The sequence below is a fragment of the Cnephaeus nilssonii genome (genome assembly GCF_951640355.1).
Source record: "Cnephaeus nilssonii genome assembly, chromosome: 3".
In the NCBI taxonomy this organism is placed as follows: Eukaryota; Metazoa; Chordata; class Mammalia; order Chiroptera; family Vespertilionidae; genus Cnephaeus; species Cnephaeus nilssonii.
This window is the reverse complement of record NC_137074.1, coordinates 66,474,621-66,487,430: the sequence shown is the minus strand read 5'-3', so window position 1 is coordinate 66,487,430 and position 12,810 is coordinate 66,474,621. Positions and strand designations below refer to the sequence as shown.

General features: G+C 39.9%; 1 protein-coding gene and 1 pseudogene across 13 annotated transcripts in view; both read left to right on the top strand.

Annotated features, from left to right (window-relative positions):
- PHLDB2 (pleckstrin homology like domain family B member 2) overlaps positions 1 to 12,810 on the top strand; it is a 231,972-nt gene that overhangs the window by 174,565 nt on the left and 44,597 nt on the right. For all 12 annotated transcript variants that reach the window (XM_079766824.1, XM_079766819.1, XM_079766815.1 and 9 more), the window contains 2 exons: positions 303 to 446; positions 1,719 to 1,856. In XM_079766824.1, coding sequence (XP_079622950.1) covers positions 303 to 446; positions 1,719 to 1,856 — 282 coding nt within the window. The remainder of the gene's footprint in view (positions 1 to 302; positions 447 to 1,718; positions 1,857 to 12,810) is intronic.
- LOC307096994 (large ribosomal subunit protein eL21-like) lies at positions 7,300 to 12,806 on the top strand (annotated as a pseudogene). Its single transcript, XR_013815244.1, has 2 exons — positions 7,300 to 10,733; positions 11,577 to 12,806. The product of XR_013815244.1 is annotated as a large ribosomal subunit protein eL21-like (transcript).

Sequence of the window (12,810 nt, the reverse complement as noted above, 5' to 3'; positions counted from 1 at the left end):
TGCGGACTGAAAGGTCCCAGGTTCGATTCCGGTCAAGGGCATGTACCTTGGTTGCAGGCACATCCCCAGTGGGGGGTGTGCAGGAGGCAGCTGATCGATGTTTCTCTCTCATCGATGTTTCTAGCTCTCTATACCTCTCCCTTCCTCTCTGTAAAAAATCAATAAAATATATTAAAAAAAAAAAAAAAAGAAGAATCCAGATAGGCATGGAGATGGAAACATTAGACCTGGGGCTGGTTTATGAATTGGGAAATTCTCGAATTCAAGTGTGAACATCTCTTTTCTGTGTTGATTAATTGCAGACCCCAGAGGGTATAAATGAGGAACAAAGGATTCAGGAGCTGGCTGCAATGGAAGAGACCCGGATAACAATTTTGAACAACCTTGAGGAACTTGAACAAAAAATCAAAGATATAAATGACCAGATGGATGAATCTTCCAGAGAGGTATAAGCCATATACCTCTTCCTGCTTTTCTTTCACCCTCTCCCTGCTTTTCTTTCCTTTGTTTTTAGCTTTAAAATATTGTTGCCCATTAGGCCACAGGCATTGGAAACCGAATACAGAGAAGTCAACATGAGCAAACACTAGTTCAGTGGGTATATATGCAGGATAAAAATGCCTTTTTTGTTTTACATTTCTCTTTTCCTTCTTTTTTTAATAAAAAGAGGTAAACATATTCAGCCATTTTTCATGTACTTTATGTATAACTGAATTTATCTTAATTAGTACAGCAGGTTCTCAAATAACTTACTTTGTTCAACTTTGTTACATTCTAACGTTAATGAGATACTGTAGGAACTTAACTCTTGTTTATATCAACTAGCCTATGGTAAAATTCGGTTTCATTATATTATACATCGTTTCACCACAAGTACAAGAACCTCTTGATGATGTTAAGTGAGGAGTTACTGTACATGCTTTCTAACTTGATACAAGACTTGTGACTCAAGGTACCATGAATTCAGGTGTTCAAGTTCAAACCCAATAAACATTTTCTGTGCATGCTTACTGTGAGATGGATATCATGTTGATACTATAGCAGGGATTTACATATGAATCGAAGATGGACTTAGCTTCCTAGAGGTTTGCAAACCAAGGGGGAGATAGACAGACTGTAATTCTGGTTATAGAATTACAACTATAACTGAAGAGATGGAAAATTTTTATATTACCTCCATGGAGTGAGAAAGAGCAAATAATTCTGCCTAGGCAGGATCTGCATGTCTGCACTCACAGACGATGCAGGCAGCCCCATGGGTGGAAGGGGACTGCTCACCTGTCAGCTTGCGCACAAACCCTGGAAGCCCCTCCTGCTGGCATTGCTAAGGAATGCAGTGCATGCTTGCTGGCTGAGTGCAATTTTTGCTTCCCCTGCTCTAGGGACAAACAAAGAAAGACATGGTTGCTCCCAAGATGGTTCATAGTGAAGCCTGAAACTAAGCAGAAGGGCAAAATATTCTGAGAAATAAGTAGAAAAGGGGTCATCATAGAAAAATTAAATAATTAGTTTTCTTATATTCTAGGAAAATAGGATATATTTCAGTAGGATTCCTAAGCCTCTCATGGGCTCTCTGAAATAGTCTCTAGGCCCCACAATCGGGCTGATACAGTAGTTACTTCTTAGAATTGGTAGCTGTTAAAGATGAACCTCTAAAGTGGGCAGCTGAGAATTTCCCTAAAGGTGAAACACCTCTGGGCTTTGTTTTGTGTCTGCAGTTGGATATGGAATGTGCTCTTTTGGAAGGGGAGCAGAAATCTGAAACAACTGAACTGATGAAAGAGAAGGAGATTTTGGATCACATAAACCGGAAGATAGCAGAACTGGAAAAGAACATTGTTGGTGAAAAGACCAAGGTAAAAGAAAATGCTATTTGGATGCAATTTTCATGGGAACAATGGTGGTCCCATTTGGTTGAATCTAAATGTTGTATGAATTACCACGGTTTTCCACTAGTCTTTCTGCTCTTCTAATTCCACTGTGTTTTTTAAGGAATTATTTTAGTATACTGACCTTCTTTACCACTGGTGCCCTATAGAAATGACTTATGCATATTCAAATATGATTGCCTCATTTCTTTTCATTTTTCTGTTTATTAAAAAGATGAATGGGAGCCATTCATCTCCCCTGTCTTGCCTTGCCATGGTCTTCAATGTAAGTGCACTGCTCTTGAAAGACACATTGCAGTTTTCAGAAGATCCTCACACCCAGGGTATCCTGTCTGTGAAACACAACACTTATCTTGGGAAAGGTCTTGCTTATACTTTTGAGGCCACGACCTAGAAGTTTCCTTACATCTACTAGGGAAAGTATGAAAAGTTATTGTAATTTTTTAGCATCCAGGGTGGTAGTTGTGTTTTCTGTTTTTCTTTGGGAAATATTTTATTTACTCTTCTCTCACATTCTGAGTTAGTTACAGCTGAACTAAGCCTAAACTGAAAATTAAAATTCTAGTTTGAGAAAGTAAAAGCAAAATGAGCTTTAACATATTCTTTCTTGCTCTCCATGTTCTCCACTAAGTTGAGAAAAAGAAAAAATGTTCAGTTTGAGTAAGTTCTACTGGTAATATGTGGAAAGGATTTTCTGCTGAATGTGGCTTCCTTTTTATAGGTTCTTCTTTGTTCGAGACCTATAAATAAGGGCATTTGATCTTGGTGCCAGAAAATAAGCTCAAAAAGATATTGTCAGAAATTGAAGTCAGATTAAAAGCTACACATCAATATCTTGGTTTCCTGCTTGTCAAGATTAAACTGCACAGCTTTTTCATATTAAATTTTATGTGTGTTTCGTCTAGCCCCAGACTTTGAAATAATAAAGAACCCATTTGGGTAATAGGTATATTTTTCTTTCAAAGCTCAAAACCAATTCAAAGGGTTGATTGTCTAGTTGTGCAGTATGAGAGGATAATGCTTTTCAAAGATTCTGCACTGAGATAGCAAGAAACTTTCGTTGGAGGCATCAGATGTCTGTGTTTTGGGACTTACTAATATTTTATCATTTATGTCATTTTGGAAAACTTATGGGGCACAGGAATAGGCATCATGTTCCCAGTGAACCTTTCTGCCTTCCCATCCATGTAGTTATTTATCTTTGTATAGCCCATGCATGACATGGCCTACAAGTTCTATTTGTCTCTGTCATTAGCATCAGATGCTACACAAAAGTGAAGTAAGTTGAGTCAGTGCTGAATCTCACATCCACTGAAAGTTGTCTTTTTTATGTTCTGCAGACCTAAGGTAATGTGGAACTCCAGGAACATGAGCAGGAGCAAGCAAGGGGGTCACCTCCATCCTTCCTATTACTGTTTTGGTGGCTTATAGAGGCTATGCATACAAGCGGGAGCCTGAAGTATAGGATCAGCTCATGCAGCTGTTAAGGGATTAGTTGGTCTTAGAAGGTGGGATTATTGTCTGTCATCACATGGTGTGAAAAAGTGGCAGAAACTAGCTTTGGGTGAGGGATTCCAGAGGAGGTTGAGGGAAGTGAAAACCGATTGGGCTAGATGATGCTACTGCATATTCTTGACAACCAAACTCCAATGGAGACTCCGTCCTGCTTGGTGGCATTACTGTGCTTCTCAAACAAACTTATTCCACCATTTTATGGTATGGCGACTTTGTACCTTTGCTTTGTCCCCCTTTCCTCCCTCTGGCTTTGAGAGGATCTAATGACCCTCTGCACTGAGAAATGAGCAGCATCCCGTCTCTCACAGCTGAGGAAGGTTCTTTCTTCCCTTCAAAGACCAGAGGCTCTGTATGTGCCATGGGCCTCATGCCATTCAACTCAACATGGGCAGTCCTGTATCCCTCTTCACCATCTTCTTTCTCTTTACTGGACCTTTACTGTCAGCATGCCAGCATTAGTAGTTTAGAAAGTTATTACTTAAAACTAAACATTCTACTAGCTAATACCTCATTTCACTTCTCTTCATCATAGGCAGACTTTTCCGTTGTTCTAGCACTGTGTGTCCTCTTCCCACGTAACCATTCCTCTCATTCCAGTTGGCTGAGGGTCCCACTGTTCCATCAGATTTGCTCCTGTTAAAACTACTGAAGACCTAGGTGCTGCCCAGCTCACTGGGTGCTTTTCAGTCCTCTTGTGATTAGACTCCTGAGGAGCATTCAAGACAGGGGACAACTTTTTCTTGGCACTTCCCTTCTCTCCCACCCCTTTGTCTCCCATACCATGCTCTTCTGGTTTTCACTTTTATCTCTTACTCATCTTTCTGACTTTTCCATCTCAGTTTCCTTTTCTTGCTCCTCTGTCTCTATCTAACCAGGTATTAAGAGTATTTGTCTCTGATCTGAACCCCCCCTCTTTTTTTTTTTTTTTTTTTTTTGTAGCCTCACATTCTTTTATAGCCATGGCTTCCAGTAACCTGTATGTGCTGGTTACTGTCTCATGTTTGTCTTTAGTCTACCATCCTTTTCTGAACTTCTGGCTCATATCCCATGGCCCACCTGATATCTACACTCAGATATTGTCAACTGGATACCCTGTAACTGAACTCTTGATCTTATCCTTCCCCTTGCCTTCCACATCCTCTCCCTTTCCAATCCTATTCTTCCTCCGGTTTTCCCAGTCCAGGAAATGGCATCTCTCTCCACCCCGATGTTCATACAGAAACCTGGGAGTAGATCTTGACACTTCTTCTCCACCACTCCCACATCGTTGATTATGAACACATCTCTCAATTACTTCAACTTCTCTGCATCTCAACTAATAGTATTTTCTTCTGAATCTTCAAAATATCTTCCTTGGACCCATTCCCATTTGCTTTCCTTTAGCCCATTCTTTTCACAGCATCCAGAGTGACTTTTAAAAATACATATAAAGTAGCTCATATCGCTCAGGTTTGTGTTCCACTGCATTTTATGTAAATCTGAATTCCTTACTTACCATGTGCCTTTCTGTCACCACCTCCCCTTCTTCACACCACTCTCATGATGGTCTTCTTTCTATTTGTTTAAAGATCTATTCCCCTACCCACCCCCTCAACAGGACCCTTGTGGATCAGTTGGCCCTGCCTGGAATTCCCTTCCTCATATTCCATGTCTGTTGGTTACATCTTTCAGGGCTTAGGTTCAGTGTTAGTATTTCCAAAAAGCCCTTAAAGACCTCTCCAGTTCAGATTATGTTCTCCCTGTTGTTCTTTTAGTCCTTTTATGAATCACACATGATCATTTACATTCGTTCTGGGCTTGTTAGATATTTATGTTCCTCTCTGGCCTGTGAAATAGAGGAAGGCAGTGTTTTAGACTGTTCACTGAGCTTGTAGTGAGTGCCAGCATACCACCCAGTATTCTCTGAGAACTGTTCATGGATCTCCTGCTAAGGACAAGTCCAGGCTGGGCCTTTCCAGAAGCACTGAGCCAAACACCTGCCCAAGAGCAAAGCGGCCAAGTGTCGGGACAGCTGGGACGGGCGGCCCAACTGCACATGCCAGTGGGCTTGTAATCACACTGCCAGTCGAGCCGGAGCGTAAGACAGAAGGCGGAAGTGGCCTTGGCTCTTTTGAATTCTCATTTCCTTTTCCATACACCTGTTGCCGCTATCAGATATAAACTGTGGAATGAGTAAACCAAAACCTGAAAACATATCCCTGTTGGGCAAGCTCTGATTCAGATGTTGATAGCACATCCTGTAGGCCTGGCTCTAGGAAGAAGGTTTAGTAACACCTCAGAGTTCAAATCCCGCTGTGAAATTATTGACCTCGTTTCCTTGGTTCTCAAGGCCAGTCTTTAGTATTATTTCTTTTAACTGATTTGGGAACTGTCATTTAATTTGATACATTTAGTATAAATTAATATAGATTATTATTATTTATTAAATGTTGCCATATAAAACATAAACATAATTGTACACATAACGTAAAATATAGGTGATGTATTCAGTTATGTACTTATTGAACATCTGCCCGGCGGCTTTCACTGCCCTTCTGGGTACCCCTGTCAAGAGCACCAGTAAGCTTGTTTCCATGTCACTCTGAGCTAATGCCACCTGCCTGTCGTGTTCTCAGACAGCGGTCCCGTCACAGACAGAATCTCTATGAGTCAGATAAACCCTGAGCAGATATAAGGATCCGACTCAAACATCAACTCAGAGGGGATGCTTATCTGATGAAGCAGTAAGCAAAGAGGCCATCATGCTTTTTTGGGGGGCGGGGGGGGGGGGTGAAAGGAGAGAGGATTGTTCATCTCTGCTCTAGTAAACTGCTTTAGTTTACTGGGCTTGGTGACTGAGAGTGGGGAGGCCACCAGATCCAGGGAGCTCAGTTTGGCCAAAGGCCTCGTGGGGAGCCGGCTTCCCTTCCTTCCACTGCCTTCAGCCAAGGCGAAGTCCCATTTTGGGCAGCTGCTGAGAACGTGCGGGCGTATGTGTTTGTTTATATAGATTTTTCTTATGTGTTTTCTTAATGATCCTCACTCAGGTAGATACTGATACTCTGTGGCCATCCTGACCTGCACATTTTATAGCCAAAACATCTTAAAGGTGTGAACTGAAGCTTAAATCACTCTATGCCATACAACATGCTCCTGAATGAAATCTTAAATGAATGGACTGATTTTCCTACAATAAGCATATGTCACTGTATTTCAGATGGTTAAGTGTCATTGCCCATTATTGTCTTGCCAAAGTACCTGTTACTTCCTCCCCATCCTTCCTGCAGAGCCAGGGGAAGACCTGAGCCAGGCCCGGATTCCTCAGCAAAGTGTTAATGCCTCCTGAGTGCAGAGTGTTGGCCACGTCGCAGTCCATGTTCAGAGGGACCCAGTGCTTCCCTTGCTTCTTTCTTACATTTCAAAGTTAGCTCCCTGATTAGAGGAAGTGGAAATATATCAAAGGATTTGAGGATTAAATCAACAGGATTCCAGATTAGGGTATTTTTTTCTGGTGGTTGTTTGATTACATAAATTCTTAGTGTTTTAGTTTTCCAAGTTTTTTTACACTAAATATCCATTAATTTTGTAATTAAAATATCAAAGCCAAAGGGGAAAAAAAAAATCCAGAAAGAAATAATAGGAAAATGCCTCAGAGGCAGACAGAGAACGGGTTCTCGACAATCACCATTTGTTGACATAGGTTTATATCAGTGATGGGCAACCTTTTGAGCTTGGTGTGTCAAACTTCGCCAAAAAACTGAGCATAACTCGGGTAGTGTGTCACTTTGAGGAAAAAACATTATTTCGCAAATGTTTCATCCTTGGCATGCGGCCGTCTCAGCGGCCGCGTGTCATCAGAAATGGCTACGCGTGTCAGTGCTGACACGCATGTCATAGGTTCGCCATCACTGGTTTATATCATTCCTCTGCAATTCGAAAATCTGAAAAGTTTTATGGAGAAAAAACTTTTAGTTTAGTAAGGTTGGCACCAAAATTTAGTTGGTCGCAAAACCTGACTTTGACTAATATTCACTTGGTGTGAATATTCTTAAGTAGCTGTAGAAATGGTAACATGTTTGAGTAAAGGTATCTTCCCAACCTCACTGGAAATGCCATATAATATATGCTATATGAACTGTGTAACCCCTCTAAAATTAAGAATATTCTGAAATCTGGAACACTTGTGGCCTTAAGAATTTCAGATAAGTGGTTTTAAGCTTAAAACAGTTGCCTAATCCATGAACCAAGGAGGATGCCTGCCTGCTAGACAACCCCACAGTGTTTAGAAAATGTTAAGGAAAGGGATTCTAGGGTGTACAGAGAGGATTTTGGATGGACCACCTTTAAAAATGACGGCTTAGGGACTATGACTTTTAACCCATCATTGTACCCATTCAAAATCTGACCCATTGTTTCATGAAACATGTTCCTATTACCTAGTGTGTGCTGGATTCTGTGCTAAACAGTTTGGAAGTTACAAAGATGGGTCTTTATTTTCAAGAAAACCTTATCAAACTAATGATGCTTTTGGATTTGCCCCCTCCAGTTAAATTTGCATTTCCAATACACAGAAAATAACTTTCCCTTTGGGCCGGAATAACCACCTTTCAGTAATTCCCCGAAATGACTAACACAAAGGGAAAGAAGAGAGGCACCCACTATGAGTTTTCTGGGCCTTTTAGAAAACGTGGAGTTGTTCCTTTGGCCACATACATGCAAATCTACAAAAAAGATGATGTAGGCATCAAGGGAAGTACAGTGTTCACAAATGTTCCCATGGCAAAACTGGAGGAGTCTGCAGTGTCATCCAACATGTGGTGGACATTGTTGTGAACAAACAAGTTAAGGGCAAGATCTGGCCAACAGAATGAACGTACGTACTGAGCGCATTAAACACTCTAAGAGCTGAGATAGCTCCCTGGAACGTGTGAAGGAAAATGATCAGAAGGGGAAGGGAGCCACAGAGAAGGGAACCTGGGTTCAGCTGAAGCGCCAGCCGGCTCCACCCAGAGAGCCACACTGTGTGAGAACCAGTGGGAAGGAGCCTGAGCTGTGGGAGCCCATTCCCTATGAGTTCATGGCATGACAGTGTGAAAAGAAAAGACATTTTTGGTATAATTATGTCTCATGCATTATTTGGGACTCACTTACATTAAAAGGTAATTTATTGTTTACCTGAAATTAAAATTTAACTGAGTGTCCTCTGTTTTAACTAGCAGCCATACAAGCTAATAACGTAAGAATCTTTTCAGAATAAGCTTGAACCATCTGCTTAGCAAGTATGGCGCACTTAGATATGCTAAAATGATTTTTTTCATTGGTATTCAAGAATTTCTGTGTGGGTATTGAAATTCAGATAGAAACAACAAGTTAACTTTCAGTTCAAGAATACAACTTAAAAGAGAGAAAACTTACATTACTGTCATCTAAGCACAGATCTAGCAACATACGTGGTCCTATGACAACCCTTGGTCTATTACGTTCATTCAAGATTATTGGCAATTCTTTTGTGCAAATTCAAATTATTTAGGGTAACTTTATAACCACTTCTGACCATTTGTCTATTAGAAGAGAATCGTTTTGCACCTGAATTTGAAATGCATCATTTATCTCTGAATGCATATTGGATATTGAAATCTCTCACAATCCAATTTTCGTTTAGTTTACTTGAAGCATTTAATATGAATGTAAAAATTTGGGACAAAAACAACTGGGATGTTACTTGTAAGAGAAGCCTTTTATATTCTGAAGCAAAGGTGCTAAGACCAAATATTTAAGAACAATTTCTGTTGTACCCTGTGGTAGAATCTGGTGTCTTCATTAGGAAAGTCAAAATATAGTTAATTGCTTTTGCCTTTCACATCATCCTGGGTGGCTAAATCAGTGATTTAGCCTGGCTGCATATTAGAAAAGTTGGAGAGATTTTTGTTGTTGTTGTTTTGTTTTTTATTCTCACCCGAGGACATGCTTAGAGAGAGGAAGGGAGAGAGAAACATCGATGTGAGAGAGGAACATTGATCTGTTGCCTTCCTTATGTGCCCAACCAGGGGTCGAATCCACAGTCTAGGTATATGCCCTGACTGGGAATTGAACACAGGACGACACTCAACCAACTGAGCCACTCTTAGTTATATGAACAGTGCTGGGCTGACGAGATTTTTTAAAGGCTCATTCCTTAGCCTTTCTGATTAAGTGGAGGCCTGGAAATAACATATTGAAAAGCTCACAGAAGGTATTCTAACGTGCAGTCTGGGCTAAGAACCACAGAGCTGAATAGCCTGTACTTCATAAGAAGTGATCAAGTTCCCTCTCTTCTCTACCTCTAGCCCCTTGTAAATATTTGTTGAGTGAGTGAATGAACAACTCACTATGGAAACAAATATAAGCCTGGTTTATGTACTGATTTCTACTTTCATTTGCCCGCAAAGTAATTTACTTTTGGCTGTATATACACCTCAGGAACATCAGTCTTAAGTACACAAAACAGGCACCATCTGGCAATGAATTTGTGACGAGGACAAGTCAATGTGAGAACAGTGCTGATGGAAGCAGCCGTGTCTCTAGGGAATCTTGATCTGTTCTTGGTTTTGTAAATGTCCCCTGTACACCTGGGTTTTCCTGGTGTGTCCAAATTCCTTGAAATCTTATTTTTTCAACAAAGTTAAATTTATTAAAATATTAAAAATTTAATTCATGTATTTCCTGAAAATCAATTTTATGAATCTCTTAAAAAAGTTATACTCTTTCCCAATATTACGTTTGGAAAATATCACTGTGCTATGGTCATTGGAATAGGGGAGTTTTAAATCTGGGGGAAGAGAATGACACCTGTTTTAATATTTTACATGTAAAAAGCAAGAATCCCTGTAAAAATCAATTATAACGCAATAATTGTAGAAAGCAATTAGAGCACCGTCTAATTTGTCCATCTATTTTACCTTTGCTGTATTAGGTGATACTTTCAGCTCTAATTAACTACTTGCTTGGAGCTAATTTTCCTCTGAAAACTTCCTGGGCAGGAAATAGGAGAGAGGAATATTAATTTCTTTCTGACTCAGAGTTGGTCTCCTTCTGGCTCTGGCAGGAGTGATGTCACCTCTGGGGTCCTCTGTGATTGATGGCCGGGTACACCTGCCACGAGTCCTTCTTTCATCCTTCCCCTTTACTTCCTTTGCCCTAGCGTTGGCCCCACTGAGACCTAGGTAGCGGTCACAGCCTTACGGGTAAATCTCAGAGAAGCTGCAGAAGGTTCTGATGGTGCCTGCTTGCATAATTCTTCTAACCGCCCCCTTGTATGGAATTGCGAAACGTTTTGAGCACCTCAGGAGGAAGGCACTATGTAAACATAAGGTATTTCTTATTAGCTGTTCATTTGTGATCTATTATTAACAATTTTTTTTAAATGAGGGCATCAGAGCAATTGTTTATTTCTTTGGATTGAGACCTGTGTTTTAGGCCAGCACCTTTTCATATTATCAAATATTGTATCAGTGTTTTTTATCAAATATAACTTTAAATTTGTGGGCTTTGAACTTATGGTATTTAATTGGAATTAATGGTTTTCTTATTTGCTTAACTTCCTGTTTGGAACTAGATTTACTGCAAAATTTGTTGATGTAATATCTAGAAATAAAATTGTTTTTGGATAACATTATTTGCTTTCTAAAGAGGGCCATCTTTGATCCACACACAGAGGAAATACATTTTATTGGCCAAAAGACAATGGGTACTCTGTATTGCTGGTTTTATAAGGGAAAAATGATTGATTCTAAAAGCAAAGACTAAATCTAACTGGTACTGCCAGTATATTCAGTTTTACTATGAATCAACACTTGAGAATCTTTTTTTTCTCTGAACAGTGTCATTACTTTCTCCAATTCCTGCTCAATGTATGCGCCCAATGAGCAGACTTGCCATTACAGACCAGGACACTGTACTTACAATCTGCTGAGGTATAAGTTACAGAATCATTTTTAGGTTGATATGTGAAGTAGGATTTCAGTTTTATGATTTCTGGATTTAATCATTTTGAGAAAAGAATGCATTTCTAAATCAAAACATACATTTCTAAAATGTTCTTGACACTTTAAAATGTAAGCCAAAAATAGAGACTCAAGTGAACAGTTTTAGACTTTAAAAAAAAAACCCCACCATAACATCTTTTATAAAGAATCTAAATATATGTTTACACAGGAAATCATGGCCATTTGGATGAAGAAGTTATAGTAAGTATAATTTCATAGGACTACTTCAGAGCTTCATCTTTTAAAAAACTACTTCTGTAATATACTTAGAAGCCAGTTTTATTTCTACCAATTCACACAGAATGAACATGGTATTTTGCTTACTGAGGGTGAAACTGTGGTCATGCTTCATAAAGTGCTTTTGTGTAGTCTGAGAGTGTTCCGCAAGGAGAGAATCAGGTCTGAAGTTTACATCAAGGGTTCAGAGTATCATAAAGGGAACATAAGTTGGGAAGACCAGCACTAAACAGGTTGAAGTTTTGTTTGTTTACTGAGTGGCATTGGAGGGCCTGGTAATCACTGTATTACAGATTCACCTATTATACTCCGGAAAATGTCCGGGGTCACTTTGGAGTGTGTGACTTAGGAGGGATTTAGTGCTATCTTCTCCTTTCTCTTCTATTCTCTGACTCCTGGGTGTTCTCCTCTCCTCTTTTTTCACAGTCCATGTTTCACTTATTTTTTTAGTCAGTCCGTATAGGGGAAGTTCTTATCTCCACAGTAAATGTCACACATTCGGAGTCTCTTACATACCTTCCTCTCACTGCTTAGTCAAGTCTTTTTTTTTTACTAACTCTCTCAGCCTCTGAATTAGATGTTCTCCTTGGAATCAGATCCTCAAATTGCTTAAGCACTGAGGTTTACCAGATAGCTAGAACTGTTTCGGATGCCAGGGTATTACCTAAAGTGCCTAATGTGCCTCTGATATGGGAATAAAATTTCAATGATTCCCAAAGCTTGCCTAAGAAATGTCTTGAGCAAATTGGACTACCACAGTACTTGAGGTAAATGCCTGCTTTTCGTTGTCTGGCTCTCAGCCAAGTGACTCTGCAAGGCTGTCTTATGAATTCTGTTGGCATTGCTTTTGTTCTTTGTTGACCATTGACCAACACTACCGTTGCTTCCCCAGCTTATTTAACGTGGTGGCATGAAGGAAGGAAGGATGGGGGTCATTGCCAATACTCCAGGAGGCAGATTGTGTTTTGAGAATACAGAAATGGGTCCCTTGTTTCTACTTCCACTTATACCCCCTGTTCCTAGTCACTAGCCTATGTTTCTACGTTCATAGGATATCTAGAGTTTGCATATACTGTACTGTATGTGTGATCCTTGGGAAATGTTCACTAACGCCTGCTTAGGTGTGAAGGTAATTTCTATTCTTCTATTTTCTGATTTCTGAACTT